Source organism: Euwallacea fornicatus, chromosome 17 (genome assembly GCF_040115645.1).
Source record: "Euwallacea fornicatus isolate EFF26 chromosome 17, ASM4011564v1, whole genome shotgun sequence".
NCBI classification, from domain to species: domain Eukaryota; kingdom Metazoa; phylum Arthropoda; class Insecta; order Coleoptera; family Curculionidae; genus Euwallacea; species Euwallacea fornicatus.
Window position 1 is genome coordinate 866,602 of NC_089557.1, and position 12,725 is coordinate 879,326.

At 40.3% G+C, this 12,725-nt stretch overlaps 1 protein-coding gene across 2 annotated transcripts; it reads right to left on the reverse strand.

Annotated features, from left to right (window-relative positions):
- Positions 1 to 89: 89 nt before the first annotated feature.
- Positions 90 to 12,636, reverse strand: LOC136344400 (protein dopey-1 homolog). 2 transcript variants are annotated; one of them, XM_066291823.1, is made up of 20 exons: positions 11,982 to 12,636; positions 11,742 to 11,928; positions 10,059 to 10,224; positions 9,607 to 9,796; positions 9,382 to 9,557; positions 8,187 to 9,158; positions 6,929 to 7,960; positions 6,600 to 6,877; positions 6,155 to 6,544; positions 4,464 to 5,839; positions 4,041 to 4,404; positions 3,828 to 3,991; positions 3,599 to 3,777; positions 3,355 to 3,547; positions 2,761 to 2,934; positions 2,370 to 2,703; positions 2,164 to 2,316; positions 1,924 to 2,113; positions 1,099 to 1,266; positions 90 to 1,039 (listed from the first exon to the last, which is right to left on the reverse strand). In XM_066291823.1, the coding sequence occupies exons 1-20, from the start codon at positions 12,126 to 12,128 to the stop codon at positions 667 to 669; spliced, it is 7,206 nt and encodes a 2,401-aa protein (XP_066147920.1). In that variant the 5' UTR covers positions 12,129 to 12,636; the 3' UTR covers positions 90 to 666. The 2 variants fall into 2 exon arrangements, with proteins under 2 accessions (XP_066147920.1, XP_066147919.1); XM_066291822.1 differs by having other exon boundaries at positions 6,929 to 7,969.
- Between the last annotated feature and the right edge of the window lie 89 nt (positions 12,637 to 12,725).

Here is a 12,725-nt window from a genome sequence, read left to right on the forward strand (position 1 = left end):
CGGAAACATTATGTAGGCAGCAGGGTTCTTTTTATAACGTTCCTGCCCCCGGAGTTTTAGCGCATTGTGGTAGCTGTGATACGCTAAAATAGCAAAACGTATTTATTCACTTTCATACAATTACAACAAATAATAACCGAGGCAATAAAGCCCGATTCGTAATAACATCACAATATAAAATCACATTTTCATAATTTTTAGATATTACATAAATGCGTAACGCGTTTTAGTAAAATTGCACCTACTTCACTATAGAGAGAAAACTATCAATAAATAATTAGGACTCGTCATCAGTTGCGTTGTCGCTTAACACATAATATGCAATTTAAAAAAATAAATAACTAAAATTATAATACAATAAACAATATTTCAATATAATGCGAAGGTATAACATGATTAAATGGCTACTAATCATTTCGTATAAATACAGATCATTTTTGTACAAAGAAACAAAATTGCCTATGAAAAGATAACTACAACAACAAGTGATAACAACGAGGTCTCATCATCTTCTATATATGCAAATAGGTACATCTTGAAATAGCCGGTTTATGTACAAAGAAACACAAATGCACCGCACCTAATACTGATATCTTTGGGCAAAATTATTAAGGCAAATCTATATCGGAAATATTCTCGACTAATGACAGCCCTCCGGGAAGCCCCTTACCTGGGAATCCTATCCAAAAAATCACTCTCCACAACCTTATCTATCTTCTCTAAAATCATGTCCAATTGCTTATCGGACTGCCTATCAGTGAACAGATTCTCACTAGTCATGGACTTTGTGCACTCGCTTCGGTGTCTATCCGAACAGGAACTCAGAGTCTTGAAGAAACTGTGCAGATCTCTCAGCTTCGATATGCCGTTCATGGTCAACAGAAGCTCATTGCGTTTCATTGGCAGAACGTCGATTTGAGCGTCTGCGAATTTCTCATCCATCTGACTCGCTATCCGCACTACATGAGGGGTGAATCCAATGTGATCGGTGGATGGAAATTTACTGTTTAGGTCATCGCCTACGAAGGCCCATCTGTACCTGTTGAATATTATCAACAAATAAAATTAATTGATAAAAAAAATTAATAAATCACATACATTTGGAATTGCGGTAACGTGGTGGCAGGTAACAGTAAGGCCAAATCTAATAATTTCGATGCGGCAAGCTGCAGTCGGAGCCAATGTGGATGGCCTAAGGCGTGCAGGCCGTTGCTGCTGTTGGTCGCCCAACTTGCGTCCAGTGATGACAACAATTTGATGTGAGAACTGTTACGGATAATGTGTATGAGTTTTGAATAAACGCACGTTTTTTGATCTTAGAAAAAGGGGGTTTTAAGCAGAGATTGCGCGATGAGGTTCTGCTCAATAAATTTGGTGCGAATACTCCGAGAATTGACAGAAGACTATTAGTATTTAGTGGCCTATAATGTGAGGGAAAAGCACTGAAATTCCTGAGTAAATCCTAATCAGGCGTGCACTTAACGACTCACTCAAAGTTCAAAGTTTCTAAGTTTGACTAGGACCGTTAGAGGGCCAGAACGTGCATATACATCATTTCCTATGATGCCCTTAAAGACTTTCTACACGTTAAAAATGGTTAGCTCAAGTTGATACTTGAGTTAGTTAGTTTCAATGCAGCATGCACGGTATATCTAAACTATAAAATAAGGGTTATTTACCTGTTATTCATTCTGCAGGCACCACACCGAACCCAGCGCCAAGCACAAAAAAACGTTTACATTAGTGATATAAGGAATACAAGAGTCACAAATATCAATTTAATTCAACGTAAAAACCCTTGAATCACCACTTCATTCGGTCGTGGAAGTACCGAAATGAAACATCTCCTCGCAACAAACGCCAATGCAAATTAACGAGTTTCGATCGTGATTTTCCCCATGCTTTAACCAAAAAGGAGTTTACCTAAATTCCTCAGTGTCGGTGCTCAGTTCTTGTTCGATCTGCAAGAATACTTGCAGCATTTCACTTATTATGATTGGCCAGAGACTGGTCACGTGCAGCGGGCTCATTCGGACTAGAAGCACTCGGAAACACATGAACACTTGCGCCTGGATGCCAGGCACGTTCAGTCTTAAACTCGAAGTTAATTGTTCTGAAATTATAATTATCAAGTCCCGTTGTGTGCCATATTGCTCGGACAACCTTGAATTTCAGGCATGTACTTGGCATATTGGTCGATTTCGCTGCAAAATATAACATAGGCCAGCCGTTTGAGGAGTTGAGCCTTTTGCTCGTACTCTTGTTCTCTCGACGAGAAAATGGCTAAGGTTCCACTCTGAGTCATCGAGACGCGACCTGTTAACACAACGTCAAAAACCCATGAAACAAGGATTTCTCCAACGACTCACTCATCAAATCCCTGAAAGTGGTATTGTCATGGGTCATTAGATTGTCCACAATGACCTTCCAAAACTTCAAACAAGAATAGTCCATTTGGAACAAACTATTGTCCAACAGCAAATCAAAAACGTCCTTTTTCCACGCTTTGCGAGTGTATTGGTAACTGCTCAAGCTGGACAATAACTTCGAGCACGCGTTGAAGCTTGGCATATTCTTCAAGGTGTGAGTTTTTAAGTAGGGCACTATGTTGCACATTAATGAGGCCAGGATATTGTTTACTTTGTCCTTCTCAGAAGAGCCGAAGCAGATATCCAAGATGGGAGCAAGAATTTCCGCTAAAACCTTTATGAAAAATATTACTTTTTGATGAAAAAATCTAAACAAGCGGGAGGTCAATACCAATTGGGCCTGCACGCTATGGCTGGAGCTGTAAACGAGGTCTGACGGGGCCCCTGTGGTGAGACTCGTCTCAGGAGTGGAGTTTTCTTCTTGCTCTCGAACTGCAAAATTACGCCTTAGCCAAGTGGTTTGCTCCAGGCAGGAACCGCAGACTTGGGAGACACAATCAATGAGCTAAAAATACGAAAAGAGAAATTTGAATAAGCAGCTTTAATATTCGTATCAGGTTCTTTATTCTCTGATTCAATTATTTAAATAACATTTTTCTCGGAAGATCAGCGAAGTAAACGTATTTAATACCAGTGAAATCGTAAAACCACTCGGGCAACCTTGAGATCATTTTCAATGTAAACACAATCCATCCTGCGATGAGTAGTAAATAAACACCTGATTGTAGGCCATCCAAACGTTAAATGGTTAAATCCGAAGCTATATTGGATATTGAGTTGATTTACCCAGAAGACTTTGCAACGTTTTGCGAATAGGCCTAGTCACGTTAATTTAAAATTAGCCGCCCCTATCTTAAAGACATACAAAACATCTCACAATCGACACACAGTATTATTTTTGAGTCTGGCATTACGGGAAACATACCTTTGCGGTGACATCCTGCAAATCCTTTTGATCTTTCCTCTCCTCCAATGGACAGCACTTGATCATCATCTCGTGCAAAATGGCAGCGAGCAGGAACTGTGCGGACGAACTAAGGGCGTTCACTTCCCTTATTAGGGACAACAAAGAAGTCCAAGCTTCAGACAACTGAGTAGCAGAAGCATTGCGCATGTAACTAAAACCACCCTTACAGTCCCGTTTCCAATTTATTCCCAAATACATTTACCAGTAAAATAACTCCAATATGGCCATGTCTAAACAAACATCGGGCCCAACTCCCTCGCATGGCGGGGGATTTTTTATCACAGCAGTCACGGTTTGTACTAGATTATCGAGTGGGATTACTCGTATGGCCGAAATTAGATACACCAAATTGCTTTGGCCGGCTGTAGGTTCCGGCAAGACCTGCGAGGTCCGGTTTGAATATTACGCATCGAAGGAAACATATAACTTACGGCCTTAATGCTGCTAAAGTGATTTCTCCGCTCGTACCATGCCACCGCCATTGCGGCCAGGAAGCTGGCCCCATGGTGTACGGCTATAGGACTAAGGAATTCAAGCAATTGTTGCTTCACTATTTTGGAGCTACCATAAACGCTGTCCCATTCCATTTCCAGGCCTGAGGTAGGTCTTTTAAGCTTCAGCGAGGCGTCAACTTATAAACTTACCCACAACAGTTTGCCAAAGTTTGGCCACGCTGGAAATAATCCTCGGCATGTGACTGAGAATGGTTTTCCTGGCGAGTTGGTAGTGGTCGGAATTTTGTTTGGTGGAAAAATTAATGTCAGTGCCCAATGGGGAGAAAAATACGTTCATGAGATTATTGAAAATCTCCCCCGGATTGGTGCCAGTGGGTGTGGTCGCAGAGGGGGGTACATTTTGATTTATCGTCTGCGTGGCATCGAGAAGGCAGTAATGACACAAAATGGTCAGAGATTCTAATTGCACTACTGTGTAGTCGGCACCGAGTTCGAAGTCATCCAATTCGGTTTCTTTATAACTCGACGCTATTTCCTCGATATTATTGCAAACCTGTGTTCGAATGAAGAAATCAACGAAAATATCCACTGGATGTAGGTCAAAGCACTTACCTGATGAATAACACTGATAGAAATCTGTTTCAAATTGTCACCAAAATAAGGCAAACAGCAGCACACCATGTTCAGCCACTTCTCATGCATGTTCCTCATGTTCTCGTTACGTAGGGCGCTCAAAATAGCCGAGAGAAAGATCTGCTGCTTCGGTATCAAAACTGTTGGCTTATAGTTGAGATGTTCCCCACTCGGAGCGTCCGCACTCGCCTGTCCTACTGCAGGCTTCGGTGCGGGAAATATGGAATGTTCCAGCACAATTAACGACTGGATCAACCTTAGCAGTTGAATTTGGAAAGCCTCCACGTGCTCTCCCATCCTGTTCTCCGAATTGCACGGCTGGAAGTTGTTGAATAGCAGCACGTCCTCCGCAAACGTCATGTCATGATCGAAATTCCTCACCGACGTTAAGACGCAATGCAGCAACGTCTTCTGAATCTTGCACTTTACCAGCAAATCGGCGATGTAGCTGGCGAATCCCTTATTCGAATTTTCCTCGATCATCGCAATCAAATTTCTCACGATCGTGTGTAATATTTCCAGAGATTCGAGCTGAATTCGCGTGTTGATCTCCAATTCATCAAACATCGGAGTCGAATCTTCGAAGCAAGGAAAGAACGTTCTGGCATAGTCGAGGCAAATTAACAAGATTACATCTAGGAACATGTAACCACGGTAGAAATTGACGTGCTCTTGGCTGAGATCTCCAACGAAGCCCTGTCCTATAAGGCTCTTTCTGTGCCTTGCCAAGAGGTACAGAATATCGTTGCTTTTCAGGTTTTTAATGCCACTCGTAGCTGAGCACTTAATGAAGAGCTGGGGATTAACCAAAATACAATTTTTCAGAGTGTGCAGGGCATAAATGACTTGGTTCGAGTCAAAGAGCTCGTAGTACAAGCACATGTGCGAGTGAATAGGGTATAGGTCGAAATTCTTTGAGTTCGAAGTATTAATCTTGTTTCTCAAATCCAATTCGGTGGGCCTTCCAGAAATATGCAAGGGAATTTCACTATCTCCGTCTACCTTCCTGCAAACCTCGTCGATTATCTTATTCAAAATCCCGGTAACTATTACATATTCCTCATCTTTGCCTTTGAAAAACTCTTCAGCGCTCTTACTCAATTCAAGCTCCCCGTGCAAGTTGGAAGAATCGGAAATGCAATAAGACCAACTTTGCACTAGAGAACTTTCCTCCGGTTGTATGTTGCTTTTTTCGTCGAAACTGCGAGATTTTGGCAGTTTGAGGTTCTTGATGCCATTGGAGATCGGTTCCATGCTTTCAAGCAGGGCCTTCTTACCGTTATCCACTAGGGCGGTGATGATTTCGGACTTTCTTTGTTGTTGTTTTAAGGAGTCATACCCGCTGTCTCGGTCGCCTAAGCGGAAACCAAAAATTAACATCATTAGAGCTCATTTTACTCACGTCTTGTTTAAAAGAATACTGACGTTGCAAGAATCGTTGTGAGATAATGAATGAATTTTTAAGATGCTGCAAACACCAATAAACGCAGAGGAAGTCCCAGGACAGTAAAAATGATTTCTGTTCAATATGGAGAAAGACAGCATTTCAGCTTTCAATAGTAACGACGAAAAACTCGATTTTAAATAACTTACCTCGTCTAGGGTTAGTCCTGTTTGATTATCTTTACTCACATAATTCCAAATAGTGTTTCTAAACTGGCAAAACTCACCTGGCATAGAATCGCACTTGTCATACAACTTTCTCTCGATCGAATCGTCAATACTAATTGTGTTGTCATTGCTAGACAAACTGTCCAAGGAACTATGTGAACTTCTCCTAGCATAGGACCCATCCAGTCCCACAGGATAGATTTCCTTGTTGCTCAGAGGATTAACAATAAGTTTGACATTATTCTTGGAGTGTTTGTCCATGTTGGGTGAGACATTGTAGGCTTTAAAGTCTTTATTCTTTTTAGTCACCACCCCAACACTATCCTCTAGTAAACTGGTGGTCATATTTATGGCAGAAGCGTATTTTTTCCCAGACTTCGAAAAGGCAAACCAGCGCTTTTTGGGCGATTTCGGCTGAGGACTGTCGGTCATGTGATACATTACGTTGCCTGGAAACATATCGAAAACTTTTCACTCGAATCTAACAACTCTTACCGACTTTACCGTTGACATTACTAACAGCATAAATCTTCTTAGCCTGAGATTCTTCTAGTTTTTGATTGTCCTGATCGGAGGACTCGTGGTGCGTGTCGCTGTCCTGGATGTTTACATGTCGGATCGACACCCTGGCAGTGTTACTGGCCAACAATTTTGTTAAAATCGGATTCAAAATCCTCGGAATGTCGTTGTGGAGAAGGCTGTGGGTGAGGAAGGACTCTGCCAGCAGCTGCAACGCTGGCTTTTCCTTGTTTTGCAACATATCCAGGATTTTCAAGAGAGATCTGCGAAATTACAATAAGCTTTCTATGGAGAAAAAAATCCATCGAACTTACCTATCGAAGCTCCTTGTGTGGTGATCTTGGGGCGGCAACTTGATGTTGAGATCTCTTCCCAAGTGCCACAACATGCAGAATTGCTTTATGTAATTCGAAGTTACATGCTGGTCGCACAAATACTGGCCTATTACTTGTTCCACGAATTGTTTGCTATCAAATGTATTATGTATCTGATATAGCAACGTGATGCACAGCATCAGTTGATTTTGATTGCGCACAGCTCCTAAGAAGGTCCAGAGAATTTTTGCCATTTCTTCAATGACCAACGTATTTTCCTCCACATAACGTACGTGTCGATGCTCTAAAATTCCGTTAATAATCACACTCTTTTCACTCTCGTACGTCTTCAAGTAGTTCTGGTTCTTTGATAGGCTGAAGATCTCTAGCATCGTGTTCATGGCTGTCAGCTGGGTTTCCCTCGAAGCCTCCTTCGAGCACGAAGACGCTATTAAAGCCTCCAACCAAAGAGGGATCTTCTTGTCGGTGGTACTGGCCAAGAGGTTTGGAAAGGCGCAAAACTCCAAAAGAATATTCGAGGCCACTCCCATAGCGTTCTCATAGGTAGAGTTGGTTCGCGAACAGACCTGGTGCATGCTACTCAAAAACCGAAGCTTGAAGGTGCTGTTGTAGTCTATTGGATTGAATTGGTTGTTTTCGTTGGACAATCGCCTATCCAGCAGGGTCATCAGGTCTTTAGTCCGCTGCTGCTTGTCGAAAACTAGATTTTTGAAAAAAGCCTTAATGTCGGTGTTTGGCAGTATTTTGCACTTAACGAAAATGACATAAAACTTTTTATATTCCTCCAGGCAGCCCAGAAAATGTTTATTTTCGTATTTGACCAGTGGCAGCGATGGAGGGGTGCTCTCCTTGGAGGAACCTTCAGGGGTTCCGTCCGTAGCAGAACTGGTACTAATGTCCGCGTCCTCATTTCTCAGATCATACAATTTGGAACTGGACTTGGATTTCTTATTTTTCGACTTTTTATCTATTTTCGGACTCGTTTTGTCTTTTTTCTTGAGAAATTGGTTGCTGTAAGACCTAATTAAGTTATTGTTAGTTGTAATTAATTATCAATTATTATGAAGAGCTAGCGGGCTGATTCTAGCACCACACGCAATATTGCCAATAAGTCTACATTTTACAATTTTACATTGAAAACGCAAAAAATGAAGCAACATTGCACATGAGGGTACACTATTTTCCCGCATTCACCCAAAACTTTGCTCTAAGATAAAAACTATCGCTATCGTCTCACCTTTCTCTCGCTAAATCATCTACAGTCAATTCATGTTTGTCCACAAAGCCATTCAAATTCTCGCTAATCTTCGAGTCAGACTTGCTCTTCTCTATGGTGCGCTGCTCCTCGCCCTCTCCTACTGTAATTTCATCGCTCTTTTGCTGTTTCTCTAGCAGTTCCGCAGCGGCCTCTTCTTCAATTTGCTTCTGAATCTGTGTCATAGTTATCGGCTGAATTTTCGTCAAAATCTTCGTGCACAATTCCAGACTCTTAAGTATCTCATACTGGTTCAGTTCTGCGATGTTGGTGTTCAGGGCTTTAATTATTTTGTTGAATAAACTGGGAAGGATGTTCGAGGTATTTTCTGCATAAGATTCTATGGGGATGATGTCCAAGAGGAAATCGGTTAAAATACACAACTCTAGGATGTACGGAGGCCCGCTGCCGATCTCGTTCACTTGACAACGGTCTCGGTATTTAAATTTTTTGATGTTGCTCACTGCCTCATCATAGAGCTTTTCTATGTAGCTCCAAATGTAATAGCTTTGTAAAGTGTTGAACAGCAAATTTGCATTCTTGACTAACTCCTGACAATTCTTACTAACAAACTGCTTGTTCAAGGTGTTTTCGCTGGATTTCAAGCTGCTCAAATCTCCGTTAAATGAAACGCACCTTACTGTTAAGTTCTTATGCTTTTGCAAGTTCAAACAGGAGAGATAGAGCGTACGAAATACGTCGTATAAAATGCCGTCTAGGATTACGGGTCCAATTTGGGGCTTTTCAAAGAGAGAGGTTAATAGTCTGTAGGATTTCACATCGATTGGAACGCTCGTGCTGGAATTTTTCAAGATGTCTTTGATGCCATCGTTTAAGAGATCGTAAGCTATAGAGTGGGCGGGAGTGGGAGGTATTTCTTCAGGTTGCTCTCCGTCTATTTGGACTAGGGGGACGTTTTTCATTTCGTATTCAAGAAGCCACGAATAAAGGCGTCTGAAAATTAGAAGAAACACGCTTTTAGACATAACAAATTGTTTCATATCGCCTTCAAAGAATTAGAAATATCAAAAATGCGTAATTATTGGTTTTCTAAAATTAGGAATTCCTGTAAATGGTCGTTTTCCTTTTCATTAGAAATAACTTAATAGTTACTTTAAAGCTTAATGGAAGATAATAGAGATTATGTTATTTGTAAAATGTTCGCCGCGTCTCTCACCTATTCAAAGACATATCTCTCCTCAGGATGGTAGTTAACGCTGCTGTGACCAGCCGCACCATATCAGCATACAAAAGCTGTTTGTTCTGCATGGGAAAGCACACCATTAACAGATCAAGCGCTGAGCGCTGTACTAAAACACTAGAATCCTGGACTGCGGCGCAGAGTCCTGATACCTAATTTTAAACTCTCTAAATCATGAAATATGAGAGTGAAACCATTTACCATTAATCCTATGTCCTGCCCCATCAAATGCAGCTGATCTTCCATGGGATACTTCCGGCTATAATGGGCGAAAACATAGGTCACTGCGGGCAATCGCACTGGGCTGTTATTGGCCACGCATTGCCATATACAAGTATAGAAATATGGAGGTCCCACACCGTCACAAACGTCTTCCAGCAGCTTATTGGTCCTACATTTTTTCGTTATATTAGGATGACACGATTCACAAGATTAAGGGATTTATTTCATTCATTCTACATAGATTTGTTTATACGGTCAAAGACAAAGTATTAATAGTGGACGCATATTGCGTTCGTCATATTATCAAGAAAAATTGTGCTGACTTCGAATGCAAACCCGTTATAAATTAGATGATAGTATGAAATAAAATAATACATGTTACATGGCTATTAAGTTTTGTTACCCTACTAGACGTAAATACTTATTATTACCCGTCAAAGTGGTCTGTTCCGGTGTCGAGACCTGGTAAAATACCGCTGAGAAATCCACTCAAAGCTGGCCTCAAACGGTCTCCCAGCGGGACGAAATGGTTCTCGTAGATCGTTAGAAGAGTTGGACGAATGTTCATGGCTGCATGGCTCATCAGCGGAAATAGACCTTAAGGGATAAAAAACAGGGGGAAATGTTAGATCTGCGTTTTGTGAAAACATATTTTTGTTGTATGCGTAATAAAGTAAATATTAGCTTATGTCAACAAGGATTCACACATTCTACTGCTAAATTCCTTGAATATACAAATATTATTATTACCAGGATACTTATGTAAATATTAAAGACAATTCTGGTGGAAATGGCTAAAATATACATGATGGTGCGATTAATTCGATTATCTTGATTTCTTTTTTCAACTTCTGCACTTTAAAACAAGCAGTAATTAAATTCATTTAGAAGCGAAATGGCCTAAAGAGTGCTAGCAAAATGCCACCAACGGAGCAGAAAACTTGCCTATACGGGAATCCCCGAAAGACATTAAGAACAACTGAGAAGCAACTGCCCTCAAAAGTGCCCAGAGCAGTAGTTACAACTCATTGCATAACATTTACACATAAAGACCCTGGTTTGCATCAGTAGCAAAAAACATTTAAAAAAAATACTACTGTACTAAAAACGCGTAGATACACATCTGCTTTGCAAAGTAGGGGAATTACCTCTCAGATTCAATCAAACAAATCGAAACTGATGAGGTTTCATTAAGTCATCAAAGAAAAAGCACGTTCTGTTAAGCGTAAATGTTATTTTGCCGTGTTAAGCATTAGCTGTTCATATATTCTTAATACTTTGCAGTTAATAAGTAGGCTGAAGTATGACCCCGTAACATAAACAATGTCTTCGAGTTATAAGTAAACTTGATAACCCTGTTTATTTATACGGCGTTGTTATGACTGCTAAAAGCGTACATCTCAATTCAAAACGTGGATTTATCTCGAAATTTTCCCTCAATAAAATAGAGTTATGTTGCCCTAAGAGTTTTATAAAAACAGCCTCAGTAATTAAATGCTCCCACTGGTTAATCGAATTATCTATCGTGTTAACTTTTCCAGTAAACAACTTGAACTAAATTATACGACCTCGGTGTTGAAAACGCATTTGCGCCTAATATGTGTATGTTACCTGTGTGTCGATAAAATTACTCATTTCGTTGCAGCTCAAAATGTTTACAGTCAGTGATAAATCCCCTTTACTGCTGATATATTGACATAAACACAAAAGCAATATTTGGACTAAAAAGATAAGACAAAGTTCTGGTGAACTAAACCATTTTAATCTCTATATGCTAAAATTAGCCTCCTTACCTAGGCTTTTCAGAAATAAGATATATGTTTTAGTGCAGAAAGTAATCTTTGAGCATCACAACGATTAAATATCTGCATTGAGGGACAAGGAGGACAGAAATAGAACTTAAATTGAGTTTGATTTGATAGACCTGAAGGTCAAGACTATTATACCACACCTACAAGGTCACAGCATAAAATCAATTTTACACTAAAAAACATTATATAAGAAACTGACACACAAAGGACAAGTGAGATCTGAATAGAACCGATAATAACTCAGATAATAACTCAGTTTTGGACGTACACCCACACTTAAATTTAAACAATAACAACACCTACCAGAGCTGTAAATAAACAATTCACAGGCCAGTCTGTTGGTCCCCATGCAGCGAAATATAATGTCATAGGTTTCTAAAGCTTTAAGGTGGACCCCTGAAGGTAAGGCTGGGTGCATACACTGGGCCAGTCGTTTGCTGATTTTTATCCTTCGTGGAATCACTGGGAACTTGGTGTAGCTTAATAGAACCTGTTAGGATGCTCTATAAGGCTTAAGGGTTTGTTATCTACGTTTGAATGTACCTTGTTGAGTTTCCCTAGGGCCGAAATAAGATCTGCCCATTCTGATGTATAATCGAAGTTCTTTAGAGCCTTGTCTACTGCAGCCACATACATGCGATACTTAGAGTCTTTCATTAGCTCGTACTCTTCCATCGTTATTGTGGTCATCTCGATTCGCCCCTGCTGGGGGCTTTGAGGCGGTGTTTGTTGATCTTCGCTTTTTGTTTACTGTGCACTGACCCTATGTATTTATTTATAGAAAAATTCCACGGTAAAAATAAAACACCGAATACTGCTAAAGGCTTTAAGCGACAACAATTTGGATGGGCGCTATTAATAGTGTCAAGCCCTCTTTCTAAATAATTATTAACGAATTTAGGAACTTGGCATAAACAATGCTCGCCCTAGCATCGGATTATTTTTGTCGACGTGTTGCTTTTGGAAAAATTTGTTGCTTTTTCTACTCATTTCACTAGAGAAATTTCACGTGTAAATTGGCAAGAAAACCACAAAATAAATTCAGTTCGCTCGTAATGTGCAACACTATCGTGCATTTTTAATTTGATCTACGTAGGAAAAATGAAAATTGAAAATTTCCTTTGACTGACATTTGCGAAAAAAGAGCGACGTTTAACCTCTCTACAAACAAAAGAGAAACTTCTGACGTAGGCGCCTCATCTAACTCTATCGTTCCTAATAAGACAAAGTGAATAAAACATAATTTATTATCAAATATGCCTCGACTCCACCTATCAAAGACTAGCG